At 37.2% G+C, this 19,554-nt stretch overlaps 1 protein-coding gene across 1 annotated transcript in view; it reads right to left on the bottom strand.

The window, feature by feature from the left end:
- Positions 1–19,554, bottom strand: part of baiap3.S (BAI1-associated protein 3 S homeolog) — a 147,206-nt gene that overhangs the window by 61,523 nt on the left and 66,129 nt on the right. The window contains exons 3-7 of the mRNA XM_041578550.1: positions 14,973–15,054; positions 14,003–14,089; positions 12,386–12,493; positions 11,119–11,178; positions 8,225–8,291 (exon numbers count right to left, since the gene is read on the bottom strand). Coding sequence (XP_041434484.1) covers positions 8,225–8,291; positions 11,119–11,178; positions 12,386–12,493; positions 14,003–14,089; positions 14,973–15,054 — 404 coding nt within the window. The remainder of the gene's footprint in view (positions 1–8,224; positions 8,292–11,118; positions 11,179–12,385; positions 12,494–14,002; positions 14,090–14,972; positions 15,055–19,554) is intronic.

Raw genomic sequence — 19,554 nt, 5'->3', positions numbered from 1 at the left:
CACGTTGTTTGTTTTATATTTACGTATACCAGCATCCGGAACAGCTGACCTATATAGTAAAGGGTAGTGTTTCTCCTTGTGCCCTTTTATAGTGAATAAAGTACCCCCTATTGTAAAACATAAGTAAATTATAAGTCACCGTTCCATGATCATATAAAAGCACAAGGCTGAAGGCCGAGTGCTTTCATACAGGTCATGGAACTCCGCAGTTACTTCTAATATCCTCATATTTTCACACAAGGGAAAAGTTTTAGTGAGTCATGTGACAAAAATGACATCACTACTCACTGTTTATAACTGATGACAGCACTAGTCATTGTTTATAAGGATATAATTTACAAGATAATCATGGCTTTTGTGTATTATAGTTACATAGTTACATAGTTAAATTGGGTTGAAAAAAGACAAAGTCCATCAAGTTCAACCCCTCCAAATGAAAACCCAGCATCCATACACACACCCCTCCCTACTTTTAATTAAATTCTATATACCCATACCTATACTAATTATAGAGCTTAGTATCACAATAGCCTTTGATATTCTGTCTGTCCAAAAAATCATCCAAGCCATTCTTAAAGGCATTAACTGAATCAGCCATCACAACATCACCCGGCAGTGCATTCCACAACCTCACTGTCCTGACTGTAAAGAACCCCCTACGTTGCTTCAAATGAAAGTTCTTTTCTTCTAGTCTAAAGGGGTGGCCTCTGGTACGGTGATCCACTTTATGGGTAAAAAGGTCCCCTGCCATTTGTCTATAATGTCCTCTAATGTACTTGTAAAGTGTAATCATGTCCCCTCGCAAGCGCCTTTTTTCCAGAGAAAACAACCCCAACCTTGACAGTCTCCCCTCATAATTTAAGTCTTCCGTCCATCTAACCAATTTAGTTGCACTTAGTCTCTGCACGCTCTCCAGCTCATTTATATCCCTCTTAAGGACTGGAGTCCAAAACTGCACTGCATACTCCAGATGAGGCCTTACCAGGGACCTATAAAGAGGCATAATTATGTTTTCATCCCTTGAGTTAATGCCCTTTTTTATGCAAGACAGAACTTTATTTGCTTTAGTAGCCACAGAATGACACTGCCCAGAATTAGACAACGTGTTATCTACAAAGACCCCTAGATCCTTCTCATTTAAGGAAACTCCCAACACACTGCCATTTAGTGTATAACTTGCATTTATATTATTTTTGCCAAAGTGCATAACCTTGCATTTATCAACATTGAACCTCATTTTCCAGTTTGCTGCCCAGTTTTCCAGTTTAGACAAATCACTCTGCAAAGTGGCAGCATCCTGCATGGAACCTATAGTTCTGCACAATTTAGTATCATCTGCAAAAATAGAAACAGTACTTTCAATGCCCACCTCCAGGTCATTAATAAACAAGTAGCAAAGCAAGGGACCTAGTACAGAGCCCTGCGGTACTCCACTAACAACACTGGTCCAATTAGACGTTCCATTTACCACCATTCTTTGTAGTCTATCTTTTAGCCAGTTCTCTATCCAGGTACAAATACTATGTTCCAGGCCAACATTCCTTAATTTAACCAGTAACCTTTTGTGTGGCACTGTATCAAATGCTTTAGCAAAGTCTAAGTAAATCACATCCACTGCCATCCGAGAATAGAGGTCTCTACTTACATTCTCATAAAAAGAAATTAAGTTAGTCTGGCAAGATCTATTACGCATAAAACCATGCTGGCACAAACTCATAGTATTATGATTTGCTATGAAGTCCAGTAGCTTTCCTACCACTGACGTCAGACTAACTGGCCTATAGTTTTGAGGCTGAGAACGGGATCCTTTTTTGAATAGAGGCACCACATTAGCAATTCGCCAGTCTCTCGGCACTATGCCAGATCTCAATGAATCCTGAAAAATTAAGTAAAGAGGTTTGGCAATCACAGAGCTAAGCTCGCTAATTACCCTGGGATGAATACCATCTGGCCCTGGATCTTTGTTAATCTTAACATGTTCTAGTCTCTTTTGAATTTCTTCATGTGTGAACCATGCATCATTAGTTGTATTACTAGAATTGGGACTGTTAAGAAGGAAACCTTCACTTACTGGTTCCTCATTTGTGTAGACAGATGAAAAATATGAGTTCAGAATCTGCGCTTTTATTTTGTTTTCATCAACCAGCTGACTCCCCCCTCTGATAGTAAGTGTCCCACCCCTTCCTGCTTCATTTTTTTACTATTAACATATTTAAAAAATAATTATATTTACATGACCCACACGAGTGGAAGGAAGAGCTGAATCTGACTGAGTTGCATGGATTTCTAAGTTAGAAATACTTCGGACCTTGATAAATAACCCCCGTGAATACCAAAACTACACTTTATAGTAAATCTGGGCACATTTTATCTTCACAAAACAGATAGCACCATCATAGAATTACCTTGCAAGGAACATTTCCCAGCAAGCACTATTTTTTTTGCTTTAACGTGGCTGCTGTGGTAGGTATTGCCATATATCAGCTGTTGAGATAAAACACAGGGAAAAAGGCAAAATGGAAAAATAGACTGACAGGACAACGAGAGTGAGACATTGAGAGTAAAGGAACGAACAGAGAATGGAAGCTGAATGATGAAAGTGAGGAAATACAGAAATAACAACTAAAAGAACTCTAATATTAACAGAGAAGACGTAGTGTTCCTGTAGAATCCTTACCCTCTTCCAAACCACATCTGTTTGCCCTAACAAATACTTCCCTGTTCTCCTTACATATTGAAAAGAAGCAGAGTGGCAGGGTTGATGGGTAACACCTTGAGCCCCTAAATCTCCTCCTGTAAGTAATCGCCAACACTGCGCATGTGCAGGTAGAATCATCAAGATCTGACTTCAACGTCACATGTTCCATTTCTCAATCACTTGTGGGGCAAACTGATATAGTTCAGGAGGAGGGGAGGGCAGGATCTCCAGGGACACTACTACTGTTCATATAAGGCCTGCTCTAAAGGGGAAAGATACTCAACCAAACAACTTAATGGATAATTACTCATAATGCTCCTCTGCACACTTTTGCAATACATTTTTATTTTACTTTTCATGATGTTTTCACTTTCACATTGCTAATATCATAGTTATATAGTTATATAGTTATATAGTTAAATCGGGTTGAAAAAAGACAAAGTCCATCAAGTTCAACCCCTCCAAATGAAAACCCAGTATCCACACACACCCCTCCATACTTTCACATAAATTCTATATACCCATACTTATACTAACTATAGAGTTTAGTATCACAATAGCCTTTGATAAGTCCATCAAGTTCAACCCCTCCAAATGAAAACCCAGCATCCATACACACACCCCTCCCTACTATTAATTAAATTCTATATACCCATACATATACTAACTATAGAGCTTAGTATCACAATAGCCTTTGATATTCTGTCTGTCCAAAAAATCATCCAAGCCATTCTTAAAGGCATTAACTGAATCAGCCATCACAACATCACCCGGCAGTGCATTCCACAACCTCACCCCTACGTTGCTTCAAATGAAAGTTCTTTTCTTCTAGTCTAAAGGGGTGGCCTCTGGTATGGGGATCCTCTTTATGGGTAAAAAGCTCCCCTGCTATGTACTTGTAAAGTGTAATCATGTCCCCTTGCAAGCGCCTTTTTTCCAGAGAAAAACAACCCCACCATGACAGTCTACCCTCATAATTTAAGTCTTCCATCCTTCTAACCAATTTAGTTGCACTTAGTCTCTGCCCTCTCTCCAGCTCATTTATATCCCTCTTAAGGACTGGAGTCCAAAACTGCACTGCATACTCCAGATGAGGCCTTACCAGGGACCTATAAAGAGGCATAATTATGTTTTCATCCCTTGAGTTAATGCCCTTTTTTATGCAAGGCAGAACTTTATTTGCTTTAATAGCCACATAATGACACTGCCCAGAATTCGACAACTTATCTACAAAAACCCCTAGATCCTTCTCATTTAAGGAAACTCCCAACACACTGCCATTTAGTGTATAACTTGCATTTATATTATTTTTGCCAAAGTGCATAACCTTGCATTTATCAACATTGAACCTCATTTTCCAGTTTGCTGCCCAGTTTCCCAACTTAGACAAACAACTCTGCAAAGTGGCAGCATCCTGCATGGAACCTATAGTTCTGCACAATTTAGTATCATCTGCAAAAATAAAAACAGTACTTTCAATGCCCACCTCCAGGTCATTAACAAGTTGAAAAGCAAGGGACCAAGTACAGAGCCCTGTGGTACTTCACTAACACTGGTCCAATTAGAAAATTTACCACCACTCTTTGTAGTCTCTTTTAGCCAGTTCTCTATCCAGGTACAAATACTATGTTCCAGGCCAACATTCCTTAATTTAACCAGTAACCTTTTGTGTGGCACTGTATCAAATGCTTTAGCAAAGTCTAAGTAAATCACATCCACTGCCATCCCAGAATCGATGTCCTTGCTTACCTTCTCATAAAAAGAAATTAAGTTAGTCAGGTCAAGACCTATTACGCATAAAACCATGCTGGCACAGACTCATAGTATTATTATTTGCTATAAAGTCCAGTATCTTATCCTTTATCAACCCTTCATAAAACTTTCCTACCACTGACGTCAGACTAACTGGCCTATAGTTTTGAGGCTGAGAACGGGATCCTTTTTTGAATAGCGGCACCACATTAGCAATTAACCAGTCTCTCTGCACTATGCCAGACTTCAATGAATCCTGAAAAATTAAGTAAAGAGGTTTGGCAATCACAGAGCTAAGCTCGCAAAGTACCCTGGGATGAATACCATCTAATCCCGGACCTTTGTTTATCTTAACATGTTCTAGTCTCTTTTGAATTTCCTCATGTGTGAACCATGCATCATTAGTTGTATTACTAGAATTGGGATTATTAAGAAGGAAACCGGTTCCTCATTTGTGTAGACAGATGAAAAATATGAATTCAGAATCTATGCTTTTATTTTGTTTTCATCAACCATCTTAAAAAATAATTTTGGATTCTTTTTACTGCTTGCTGCAATATCCTTTTCTATATCAATTTTTAGCTTGCCTTATAGCTTCTTTGCATGATTTATTGGCCTCCTTGTACTTTATAAATGTTTCGGCTGTCCCAGCTAACATGAAAGCCTTAAAAGCACATCTTTTCTTACCCACCTCAACACCTACGAATCTATTGAACCAAAAAGGTTTTGCTTTGCAACAATGTTCCCTGTTTACAAGGGGAATATACTGACATGTATATTTATTAAGCAGCATTTTAAAGACTTCCCATTTTTGTTCCGTGTTTAACCCTGTTAAAAGCATTTCCCACTTAATATGTTGCAGAGATGCCCTTACACTGTCAAAGTTTGCACGTCTGAAATTTAGTGTTTTAGTTGCTCCTTTATGGAATTGCTTCTGCAACAGAATCTCAAAGGAGACCATGTTATGATCACTATTCCCTAAATGCTCATCCACACAAACGCTAGAGATGAGTTCAGTATTATTAGTTATTACAAGGTCCAAAAGTGAGTTATTCCTAGTGGGTTCTTGAACGAGCTGGAATAAAAAGTTGTCATTCAGCATATTTACAAACCTACTAGCTTTTTCTGCCTTGGCAACCCAATTACCCCAGTCAATGTCTGGATAATTGAAGTCACCCATAGCAACAACTTGACCCAGCTGTGAAGCCGCTTGTATCTGCAAGAGTAGCTGGGCTTCATACTCGTCACTTATACGAGGTGGTTTATAGCATACACCAATGATAATTCTCTTTGTAACCTTTTTCCCAGTCAAAATCTCTACCCAGAGGGATTCTACACCCTCACCAGTGCCAGTTATGGTTTTTTCTTTAGCGCATGGCTTTAATTCAGGCTTTACATACAAACACACTCCTCCACCCTTTTTAATCCCTCTGTCCCTCCTAAAAAGGGTGTAACCATTTAAATTAACAGCCCAGTCACATGTTTCATCCCACTCAGTGATACCAATTATATCATAATTTTTAGAGCATGCAATTAATTTTAGGTCTCCCATTTTTCCTGACAAACATCGTGCATTTGCCAGTATACAGTGGAGGTTACTACTTTTACTTTTGAAATTTGCATTACTTAGTGGAGAATTATATGTTAAGTTAGTATTATTCTGTTTTCCTTGTAAGAGGGACCTCCTTAGCTGGTAAACTGTTTGCCCCCCTCACTTCTCCCCCATGACCCTTTACTAATCCCACTGTCCCGTCTACTCTAGCTTCTTCTGCCTCTTGCTCAGTTCTTTTGCTTCTTTCAATTAACGACCGGTTACATCAAATTTTTTTTAAAAATTTGTTAGTAAAGGGTACTCCTATTATGCGTTCATGATATTAGCAGTGTAAAATGACTAATATCATAAAAATTAAAGGAAAAAAAATATTCATGTAAGTTGCAAAAGTGCTCAGAGAAACATTCTGTTGTTGTGCGATGGGTATATGTCCCCTTTATAGTGCAAGCTGCTTATGACGTATGGATGCACATATTTATAGCCATTAAGAACGATGACCTGCTTAAATTTTTCTCATAGATCTAAGATGTTCCTTTAAATAAGGTATATATACCTCTACATAGAAACTGCTTTTAGGAATAAATGTATGGCTGTGAAATGACTGATGACAACAGGCAGCTCCTGCCATTTGGAAAGCACTAAATATATATTTTTTTGTTCAATTAAAGCCAGAATAAAATGCTTAAAGTATCAGCGAATTGTACAATCTGCTAATATTCACCAGGTCAGTTCCTCAAGCGCAAAGACTAGATACAGAGACAAAAGGACAGAGAGACATTTAGCACACATCCCTCCCTAGTTCAAGATTTATCATTTGAAAAAGTTTTGAAAATTTAAATGAAAACCATATGGTATCTAAATCCTGGTGAGATCCTATATACAGTAAGTCAACAGGAAGTGTATCTTTAACTTTCAAGATATTTTATTTGTTGAATATTTAATATAACAAATTTGTAAAAAACATGGCGCAATGTAATTTTTTTTTGCAAATGAACATGCGTTTTTTAACTCGAGTTTGTTTATTCATAAGTATAGCAGTCAAGACATAAAAATCACTTGATTTAGTTTAATAATGTTTTTTTTTTTGCGATGGATTTTCAAAAACACATTAGAAAATTCATACATCTGCCTCAGATGGAAGAGATTATCTAAATGCCCAGTATGGCCGCACAGCATGAGAAATAGAGCAGTAATAAAGAAAATGGCACAGCTTTGTTTCTAAATTTTTAATCAGGCTCCTCAGTATCAGACCTTGGCAGACCATAGAAAAGTAATGTACCATCTTGGAAGCAAGACAAGCAATCATTAAGGACTGCATGCTACTGACATTTCCTATACAGGTAGAGGGAGGCTAGCATTATCAGACCTGCTATTTTGACCTTCTCCAGTACTGGAGCCATTCAGTACATATGCATGAAGAATACTGCACGGACTAAGACTTCATGTTGCTGATTCACTCGATTGCTCAAGATGACAATGTCAGAAAATAGCAGTTGCTGGGGGACCAATGAGCTGCAACATGCTCTCCTTGTCAAAATATAAGGATGCTCCTATAGTAGAAATATAATTAACTAACTTGTGTTTCATTCCCTTCCTTTACTGTATATTGTAAGCTCTGTTGAGCAGAGCTCGTTAACGCCTGTATCTATATGTTTTTGTAGAAAATCTGTATGTTAGATGCACATAGTCACCTATTAATAATGGGGGCTGTCCTTTACCTTGAGGTCTATGCTCTTGTATAAGCATTCTGTGTGAGTTCTAATATTTGCATTAATAATCATGGCTGAATCAGTTTATGCTAAACTTCAATTAGCAATAATATATTTTTGGACTCATGAGCTATGCATCACAAACCCCTAACCAGTAAACTTTCTATAATGCAACAATTTATGGTCTGAGTCACACATAATGGTGTACCCATTTGAGCTTTTTGATTGGATATACCAGTTGGACTAACCGATTAATTAATCATGGCATCCTACTCCACACTGTTTAATAGCTACCTATGGATTTTATATGCCTCTGGAGGCATGTCTTGAGCCAAACCAAAATAGTTTGCTGTTCTGAAGCTAAGGGGGAATGCATTCTTCTGCAAAATAAGCATACATTTTCTTAAGGATATGTTCTCTTCCAAGAAAGCACTTGCTTTTTTTTGCAGTGTAATTCCCATTGACAAACCCTTATGGCCTTGGCACAGTGCAGGAGAAGAGTTAAAAGCTCACCATTGGGATCTTTGGCTAGTAGATTTCTAGCTTGCACGACTGTCACTTTCAAAGCAAAGACAGGAGCCTATAGGAGAAAACAGAGGTATTAATTTAGACAATTAAGATTTCTCTATAGAACAATGTCTCCTGCTTCCCCCGAAACAAACGCAAGCAGTGATAAAAGCCCCATCATTTCACACTCTACTCTGCTTCTGGTGTTTGGGGTGAGAGTGACTTGTGAGCAGGAATAGTGCACATAAAGGAAAGTGCAAGGAGCGCACAAGTACCTTTAGTAACATTTTTTCTGTGCAAATGACTGTGGCTAACTGATATATTTAACAACCCTTAACAATAATTATAATAGATGACACCACTAAATGCAGGCTATTTATGGCCACTGAGTTGGTGCTGATGCATATATAAATATTGTAATGCAAAATATGACATCCCCCTACTATTATCTTGGCTATGTATCTGTGTGTGTCTGTGTGTGGGGGGGGGGTTATCACTTGGTTTGAACAGCTGCCTCCAATATGACTTTGATAAATCAGCTAAAGCTCTACTTGTTAGTACGTGATTTACATTTTCCAGATGGGACAAAATATTCCCAGCGTGAATGCTCTTGTTCATATGTTCATAACTGTATGAGTTTAATGCATGACATGTGGAAATGCACTGGAAGAACAAGCATGGGAATTAATTAATTACAGGTTGAGGAAAAAATAAATTTTTTAGTTAACTATTAAAGCAGATAGTTCTGGGGCCAATAAAGGTAGTATGTAGGGTAACACTATTCAGTAGATACATATAGAGCAGAAAATAAGAAGGTTAAAAAGTGAATGAAGTTCGTGATGTTTAGGTGTTTCATTTGGGTGTTAAAATGTGATTATTCCTAGTCATTAATATAAACATGTAGTATGTAATTTTCTGTATATTTTTATAAGGATTCCCCATTCTTCTAGGTACACAGCCTTCTGATAACAGATCAATTTACTACTATTCAATTGACTTTTCTTTTAAAGCCATGTTTTTTTTAATGACCACTCAAACATTCCAATAACCTAAGCAGAAGTAAGAGACTGAGTTACTTCATAACATAATGAATATTGTTCTCAATATATCATAATAACAGGACCACTGCACCACTGAAGTGCCACGCTACGTAAGTTACCAGGGGAGGCAAAAAGCTCCTCCTGATTACTTTTTAGGAAATAGATTTCCATTTGAGCTCTCTGCACTAGCAAGGTGGACCCCCCAGGTGCCGAAAAGGTGATAGCAGGGGGGGATAGCAGACTAAAAGCCGCCTCAGGGCGGCAATGGGGTCAGGATTGCACCTGCATAAAAAAAAGTTGAGTTTTCGGAGTGACAATTGGAAAAAGTTGCACAATTCGAACTAACACTCAATTTTCGGCACCTACGTAAGTTACCAGGGGAGGCAAAAAGCTCCTCCTGATTACTTTTTAGGAAATAGATTTCCATTTGAGCTCTCTGCACTAGCAAGGTGGACCCCCCAGGTGCCGAAAAGGTGATAGCAGGGGGGGATAGCAGACTGAAAGCCGCCTCAGGGCGGCAATGGGGTCAGGATTGCACCTGCATAAAAAAAAGTTGAGTTTTCGGAGTGACAATTGGAAAAAGTTGCACAATTCGAACTAACACTCAATTTTGCCGTGTCTTTTTGTTGCACCAATTTTTTTCCAGAAGTTTTATCTGTAAATTAAAGGGATTCGAGTTTGGGAGTTTGGTCTAAATTTTTTATTTTTAATAAAATGAGAAAGTCAAATTTTAGTAAATAACCCCCTAAATCTCTCAATGAAAAGATTTTGCTTCAAACTTTTATGCTTCCATTCTGAAATGTCACTCAAATTTCTACAAGAAGCAAAAAAACATTGCTGTTGCTTCTAGACTTAGCTGCAATATCTCAGTTACATTAAATCACTAATTTGGGGTTCCGGAGAGAGTCTTTGATCTTAGACTGTTGATCCCTGCTGTGTGGGTAGAAAACACTGCTGCAAAAGATTTCCAAACTGGATTGGCTATTTTCCAATATGACTGCACAGATGTGGATAAACTGTATGATTTGGCTGGCTTTCTGCTGATTGATCAGTTCTGGCTGGCTTTCTGCTGATTGATCAATTGGAACTGCAGATATTTTATTTATACTTAAATGTTATATCTGTCTGTGGAGTATCCACAAACTGAATATTTCTTCGGCAGCAGCATTTTTCTTTAATTAGACAGCTTTTCCTTCTCTAAGTTAGCCATAGACATGCTGATATATGTTACTGACTCAGCCCTTCACTGACCCGCAGTATGTTGTTGTTGTAGGCATCCACAGGACATACAGTCTAATGGGGGAATGTAATTAAAGTTGGTAACAGAAAAATTATTCACAATGCTTAAAGTTATGCCTTTGTGCGAACACATTTTCCTTTGCACAAATTTAATATGGCTTTTGTGAACCCGGAAACTGTTTAGCGACCACTTCCGACAGTGGAAGACGGTTTTATGAATTTTATTGTTTGCACCAGTTCACAGTGAATGTAAAAGTAAAGTTCTTACTGAAAAAGTTATATTTGCTCCAAAAAGATACTGACACCTTCTAACACTTCTTAAAAGTGGTTATTAAAATTCACAAAGCACAATTAAAATTCACAATGCAATAACCTTTATTTGTGCAAATTTTTTTTCGCTTTGCGACTTTTATTAAATTCCCACATAAGTCCCTCAAATAAGTCCCCTAAATTCCCCATAAGTCCCTTAAATGCCCTCAAAATTCGAATTTATTGGATTATCTAACAAAAACCAGCACAAACAGCCCAAAACTATAGAAAATCCTGAAGGTAAAAATCAGTTCAGAGAAACTAAAGGAGGCCAAGTTATACGTACTGTAGTAAGTTTTTGTTATACATTACCTTGGATTCCTTGACATGATGTAGTACTGCATCATGGTCACTTTTACTCACTCCGAAAACCTTTTTTTTTTTTAAAAAAAAAAAAAGTTAATACCAGTAATATTATTAATATTATAAATATTCATTATTTTATAACTAGACAAGAAAATAATTCTAAAAACTGTGATAGCTGACTAGCAACTAAATCAATGACTGTATCTTAAAATACAGAAGGGCATGTTACTAAAATACAATCGCTGTATATGAACTTCTAAAAGTATAAAGACTGCTTTGACTATGTATAATGAGATGTAGTCTTGGTGGTCATAGAGTTTACTGACTTTCTTCTGTTTGCAAATCACATTTCAGCTCCGGAGGGTACAAAGATTGGAAAAACATCAGGTACAAGCGGTGTTCCAGTTAAAATGAAAGTTTACAAACAATGTTTGTAGATACCACCTACATCCTCACGGTCTGCTCTCCCTATCCCCATGACTATGTATATAACTCAATGGTGTGACAAATGGAGTACAAGGGACAGTGGTTAGTTGGGCAGGCTAAGAAAACATTGTATATAAAGGACTGTTATTTTTTGAGCATTTGCCTTATCTTTAACACAGCAAATCATTACACAAATACTATGTCATATAAATCTTCTCTCAAGCTTGCCTTCACTTTCCCTTTGTTTCAACTTTCCTCTTCCACTAACCTTCTACTGTTTCTCCTGTTTTTACCACTTTTCTTTTCACAACACCCCTTGCATGTAACTTGATTTTCTCACAACTCATCTTCTCTCTTGGTGCAACCTTTGTATTTGCAATATTTTCCATTCTCCTCATTCACTACTTTTCTTGCTATGCTTTCTTCTCTTTGATACATGTCCTTACTACATTCAAACTATTCTTTCCTTGTTATCTCTTTTACTTCTGAAATTCACTTTTACCTCCCCTTATTCTACTGTATATTCTTCCTTCTCTAGCTCTCTACTTTCCCATCTACAGTTCTATTCAACAGTTGATGTCAGGTGTTCCTCTAGTGTCAACTATAACTGAATGTGGAATTTTATGACTAAACCTGCATAAAATATTATAAAGTTATGTCCTTTAATTCATGGTTGCTCATCTCTTTGAAAGACCAATATTTGTTTAATCGTTCCTTCTGAAACAAACATTTACGGAAGGCACAGACCAGATGCGCCAGTTTTTCTTTGTACAAGAGACCCTGAGAAAATTTCAAAGCAAATGCTATTTATTTGTTAAAGAACAAAAGCTGTGCAGAGTAGGCATACCTTTTGTAGATAATGAAAGAGTTCTTCTTCACTAGCAATGTGTTCAGAGGACACAATACCAGCCGTGTACACAAGGGTATACAGTATTTCTTCATATAACATCTCTATCTTTAAAAGAGAGGAATGTTAATTATTTGCACTGAAACTCACAGAGTAAGAGTAGGATTGCTTTCCTAAATATGGCTACTAAAATACACTAAGGGGCAGATTTTGAATTTGAGGGAATTTTCGAAGTAAAAAAATTCGAAATTCAAAGTAATTTTTTGGATACTTGGACCATCGAATAGGATACTACGACTTCGAATTTACTTCAATTCGAAGTAAAAATCGTTAGAATAATCTAAGTACTGTCGCTTTAAAAAATTTCGACTACAATATTTTGCCAAATTAAACCTGCCAAAGTGCTATGTTAGCCTATGGGGACCTTCTAGACCATTTTTCTAAGTCTTCACACATCGAAGTAAAATCGTTCAACCGTACCCTAAAATCGTTCGAATCGTACGATTCTAACTATTTAATCGTACGATTTTACGATGGCCAAATTCGGTGAAAAATACTTCGACTTCGATATTCGAAGTATATCAATTCGATGGTCGAAAATTCAAACCTTGATAAATCTGCCCCTAATAGTACAAAATGGTGGGTATCCTGGGTTCAGGGTCACAGAGCAATTTTAAGAGCTTACTTATTTTTAGTTATTTTTAACTGAACCCCCCCCCCCCCCAACTAACTATCTGTTTGGTGTGCCAATCAATTGGCCTGTTCTCTAACTTAGTTTATACTCTTCCTCTATACAAGCACCTGAAATGGTGTTTCAGAATATTTATGCACTTCTTTGTGTAGGTGGCATGTTTTTTAGGTCTGCTACAGCTTTGGAATCGTCAACAAAACAAAGGATATTGTATTTCAATAAGTTACATATTTACAAAGTTACGTTGGTTTGAAAAAAAGCCCAAAGTCCATCAAGTTCAACTGATCCAAATGAAACCCAAAATCCATACATACACACACTCACAAGGGCCCCTCCATACACTCGCATACCCTATACTTACCAATATATGAACTAATTGTAAGTTTCTGTATCACAATAGCCTTGGATATTATGCTTGTCCAATAAATCATCCAAGGCACTCTTAAAAGCATTACCAGTCATCACAACATCATCCGGCAGAGCATTCCACAACCTCACTGCTATATGTTGCTTTAAATTAAAGTTCTGTTCCTCTAAGAAGAAGGGTAAAAAGTAAGTGACTGTATTTGTGGAGAGGGCATCTAACAAATTCGCACCACCTTGGTGAATGACACTTTCCTTAGCTTTTACCACTGATAATTATTTATTTTAGCCATGTTAACAACATGTAAGAGAGTAAACCAATCAATAATTAGGAACTGCTTATTTAAATAGGACTGGATTGGAAATAGCATTCTCGTATATCAAAGGTTTTTGTTCTGGATAATGTTTTTTTGGATAAGAGATACCATACATCCCAGTGCAACTAATAATCCCAACTAGCTGTCTGGGAGTACCAGCATGAGTGAGCTGCAAGAAGTAGCAAATGGTAGGCTAACAAAGGGGTGAGAATTTTTTGCAAATACTGAACGAAAACATTTTTTTACCTCTCTCTTGCTGAGCAACAACTTCTCAAATGCTTTGGGTTCCCCAACATTTTCTGGAGGAGGTGGAATACTGTTATTTAAAACACCCTGCAGAAAAACCACACAAATTGAAGTATTACAGCATCTTTTATTGAATTAAGAACTATTAAGAAGAATTTAAAATGCTGAGAAAAAGAAAACTGATTGAAAATTCTAACTTTCACAAAATTTAAAAAAATGTATGTTTGAAAGACTGGTTTATTAGTGATCAGTATTAGAGGATCCATAGTGATTGTTAGGATATAAAGTACAACTATCAATCCATAACAAATCGGATAAAATTGTTATGGATCAATAAAATATTAATAAGGTTCCTAAAAAATTCCTTTACATTATCAGAAGTGGGCAAATTCCTCAATACGTTTAAAGAAGTAAAATATAAATAATATAGATATAATATAAGAGAAGAAATATAGATTAGACCCACAACCTGACCTACATCTATACCCACATCCAAAAATCTTACCCCAAATCCTCAGGGTACCTGTTTTTTTTTACAGACTCCCAAACCTCTGCAGGACTCTACTGCTTAACATGGGTTTATTCTTGACACAGTCATCACAGATGATGGATGAGGCTCATATTAGAACATATTTAAAAAGATGGACACCCACCATTTCAATTTTTTCTTTCACTTTATGTTACTTTACATTATGAATAAAGTTGTTGATGGAAAACATTGCCCCAGTTAGTAAATATGTTTGGCTTGGGTACACGAGATTTATTACATGTAATTCATAATTTGTCTATGGGTTGCTTTTAAACAGAATGTGTCCATACTGGCAGTTTAAATGTTGTATAATTTTTTCATGCAACATCTGCTACTGTATATTATAAGCACCTTGCTGTGCTACCTCCTTTTAATGCAGTCTTCTTTATAATTAAAGAAGTTTTATAATGAGGTTGTGCAAGGGTACTCTGCTCCCCATACCTCTGTCCTCCAGTACCGCTGCATGTTCTCTTGTTTCTGAAGTACACTTCTCATTCTGTCAAAAAAATCACCAGTTTCCTCCCTGTGAAAATATACATGAGATAGGATGTTATTATTATTTCTTCCATCAGATGCAGGTCATATGCTCCTACGGCAAAGCAGGAGACAGAAATGCTATTCCATTTGGTTAAAGCTGACACATGGCTTGTGGATGCTTATTTATTCTTTTTTTTCTACAGATAGAAATGTGATGCTTTACAAATTGCTGACTCATGCAAGAAACAGCCAATCAGAGCAGGCATAATCTGTCAACGACAAGCAGCATGAGGGTTTTGGTTTCAGTTAGAAAAAAATGCTAGGCTGAGCAACTCACAAATATGTTGTTAAATATATAAACAATTGTAAGAAAAAGTAAATCTATTCGTTAAATATATTGATTAATCACTCCCAAAAGATAAATGGATTTTTTTTTTAAATTACAAGCACCACCCCCCCCCCTTTAAAGAAAGAACATTTCTCAAATGGACATCATCGTTATCAAAAATAAAGTCTACATTTATAGACCAAAATTGGTATCCCTGTCTTCCACACAGCAGAATTCTATCATGCTTTATAGCTGAGATTCTAGCTATCATTATTACAGAGAATTCAGACTCTAGATGGCATTATTTTGAGCTCTGGATCAGTTAAGAATAACAGATAAAGCCTAGCAAGGAAAATGATAGATTATCTCTAAATACTCAATACAATATACATACTTCTATTTCATCTTAATTTCAGTTATTAATATTTTTTAATTATTGGTGGGCAACAACTAACTATTTACAGTATATATGCAGAGATGGGACTTTTTATCCAGAATGCTCGGGACCTAGGGTTTTCCAGATAACGGATCTTTCCATAATTTGGATCTTCATACCTTAAGCCTACTAGAAAATCATTTAATAAATAAATAAATCCAATAGGCTGTTTTTTCTTCCAGTAAGGATGAATTATATCTTAGTTTGGATCAAGTACAAGCTACTGTTTAATTATTACAGAGAAAAAGGGAATTATTTTTAAACATTTGGATTATTTGGATAAAATTGAGTCTATGGGAGACGGCCTTTCCTTAATTCGGAACTTTCTGGATAATGGGTTTCCGGATAATGGATTCTATAACTGTATTTCTATATATAAATATATGGCTATAGAATGTATTTATATATTTAAAATTGTTTTTATTTTTGAATATGGTTGAGTGTAAAACTGAGCATATACAGTACATGGTCACCTCAACAACCGATACCCACATGCTGGCCCAAATAAGACTGATCTGTTAGCAGTCAATGCTCGGATCATAATAGAACCACGTCCAACAGCCCAATAAGTTTCTTGCGTGAAAGGTTTTTCTATCCTGCTCAAAAGATATCTGTCTTCCATTGGTCATTTCAGCCTCATACACGGGATAATAAGCTGCCAACTCCATCTGGAGGGTCCAAATTAGTATCTTACATCATCCCATTTACGGCCATCTTAAGCGAGAACTAAACTCTACACAATAGGAATACTGTGAATCCTACTATAGACAGTATATATATACTAATATGGATATACAGATCTTGAATAATGTACTACAAATACCCAGTCATTTCCATATTTTTCCCTTGGGTGGGCATATGATATCACAACTGGGGGTTGGGATACAATAAAATGCTGATTTGATCTGTAGGGATGCACCGAATCCACTATTTTGGATTCAACAAACCCCCGAATCCTTTGTGAAAGATTAGGCCGAAAACCGAACTAAATCATAATTCGCATATGCAAATTAGGGGTGGGAAGGTGAATTTTTTTTAACTTCCGTGTTTTGTGACAAAATGTCAAGCGATTTCCCTCCCCACCCTAATTTGCATATGCAAATTAGGATTTGGATTCAGTTAAGATGGGTTGAAAGATTCGGCCTAAGCAAAATAGTCATAAGAGAGGTTGAAGGATGGGCAGGTGCATAAAGAACTCACTATCCCCAGTAAACAATCAGCTAATTAATGGTAAAATAGATGTGAAAACAAAATAATGCTCTGTTGCTGCTTTATAATACATTTTTTGTTAAGAATAGGCAGAGCCTGTTTTTCAACAAAAGTTCTACACATTTTGCACATGTTGATCCTCTTTAAAAGAGAAGAGCTGGATTTAGGTGAAGGCACCAATAAAACATATCAAATTCTTCTCTAAATATTACCCCATACAGGGTCGGACTGGGGGGCCCGGGGGCCCACCAGATCTGCTGGCCCTGCTGGCCAGCGCCCTTTCTGGCCCCCCAGCTGTGATGCGCCGAAGGTTCCACTGTGCGCGCATTCCTAAATGGAGCCCCCTCGGCCCACATGTGCAGATGGCGCCCCCTCGGCATGCGTAGATTGAGCTGGGCGGAGCCAAAATCATTTTTTTTGTGAAAAGCCAAACATCGGGAGAGGGGGTCCCGGTGTCCTGCCGGCCCAGTCCGACCCTGACCCCATAGCACCCTTTTCTACCTCAGATTGGAGTTGGAATTGAGCTGCTCATGATTTCAATGACATCTAATCTAGTGAATCCATTGAGAATAGTTATGGGATTTTCAGATCAACATCAAGGGCACTTTTTAAAATTACTTGTGTGAGAATTAAATCTGAGCATGAGTATATCAGATATTGTCAGTGAGACTGATAAGACTAATCAGTAAGTAAATGAGTGAAGCATTTTATGTGAGGAATGTGAGCAAATCTGTCCCGTCTTGCTTCGACAAGATTTGTGTCTCCAAAGATGCCCCAGTAGCTCCCCATTTTCTATTCTGCTGATTCACTGCACATGCTCTGTTCTGATGTCATCACTGAGCTTAGGGACCCACTCACAATATACAGTACACATAGAATATAAATGTCACAATATAAGGCTGATTAGTAATTAATACAGATAATTACTACATGGCAGCTCAGAAACCAGTGCAACTAGCACCAGAATTTAATAATCAGCCCTGTAGCATCAGCTTATATTACAGATCAACTTTATTTTCTGCTTGATTATTTGTGATGACCCCTAAGCTTAGCTTCCAACAGCTGCTTAAAAGCCACTGAGCATGTGAGTGTCGCAGACACTTTCCAAGATGGTGACCCCTGTGACAAGTTTGAAGTCGTGGATCATTGCTGCTATTGAGAAGCTAAAACTTTAGGCTGGTGCAATAAGTTCATTTTTAGCCATATTCATTTTTAGGGTTTAGTTCTCCTTTAAAGTCAATTAGCGTTTTTCGTAGTGAGCGTGCAGCTTTTTTTCATGTATGTCCCACTGAAGTCTATGGGTGGTGAAACCAATCACTAGGAGGCTCAACCTTGATCTGCTCATCACTGGGAGCGCAACCTTGCTTCATTAGTCTGCTCACCTACTTTGTTATCTATTTGGTGACAAATTTTTATTTCAAAAATACATAGGTAGGTAGTTTTCACCCACTGATACACTTGTTCAACTTTGAGTATATCCAAAAACGATGTCCTGCTGGTTACTATATTGGACTTTTAAATGCAATGTTGGAGTCCATTGGCATGGACTGGAGTAATACTGGAGTAATACAGCCTTCAAATGTAATTTATGCTAAACATACAAAAGCCACAGGTTAAATACTTAGAGGCATTAACAGAGATACCGATTAAAGGCAGCTGATATATGTAAGCACATCACAAATTGGTTTCGGGCCTGTTGCTGATTACAGTCACAGAAAAATCAGAAAACGAACAATAATCATGTAAAGGCTTACTTATACTTCTGATGTTTTGCTCATGTTTGCTATCACTGAAAGGCAACTTGTGTGTCTCACCCTATGGCATCCATCTATTTCCCATTGTCTTTGCTCATTTGCTCTTCTGATAGCAGTACATAGTGTACTCGTGAGAAGCACCCATCACTGATATGGGAGATGAGATCTAAGCATTCAGGTCATGTGCTGGGTGACCAATTTATGGATATGTCTGCTGTAAGAGAGGTCAGCTGAAGAAGGGGGACTGAGATCCAACAAATCTAAGGGCATATATGGACAGGCTTTTCAATTATATGTCCCCAAACTCAACCTTTTTAAGAGCTTCTGGCTCTTTTATTAGCATTTTATGACCTTTCCTAATACAGTGGCTATAGCACAAAACCTGGTCCTTTTCTTAAGGTAAAAATGAATCCCAGTTCTTAAATTTCACTTTCTTATGAAAAAAATAAATAAAAGACATACAGCCTTCAGACATTGGGTGGTGGTGGCAATTTCCTGCATTTTTGATAAGAAACATATTAATAATCTTTCATGTACTATTGGAGCAAAACACAGACCCTTGACAGCATCTGTCATATGAAATCTCATCAAACAAACTCTTCAGTTCAAGCTGAGAATGGGATTACAATTTGCAGCATCAAAATACGTCTGTTATTTAATTTCCTTATGTAAACGATGCCAGAAATGAAAACTGAAGGGACAGGGAAATGTAATTTCTCTTTCCATTTATCACATTTAAGTGTGTCATGTCACTTTATCCGGGACAACTAAGAGTGACAGAATCTTACACTTCTCAAAATGCAAACACTTGTCAATAAC

Source organism: Xenopus laevis, chromosome 9_10S, assembly GCF_017654675.1.
Source record: "Xenopus laevis strain J_2021 chromosome 9_10S, Xenopus_laevis_v10.1, whole genome shotgun sequence".
Classification (NCBI taxonomy): domain Eukaryota; kingdom Metazoa; phylum Chordata; class Amphibia; order Anura; family Pipidae; genus Xenopus; species Xenopus laevis.
Note: the sequence above shows the minus strand (reverse complement) of the source record. Positions and strands in the feature narration are given on the sequence as shown.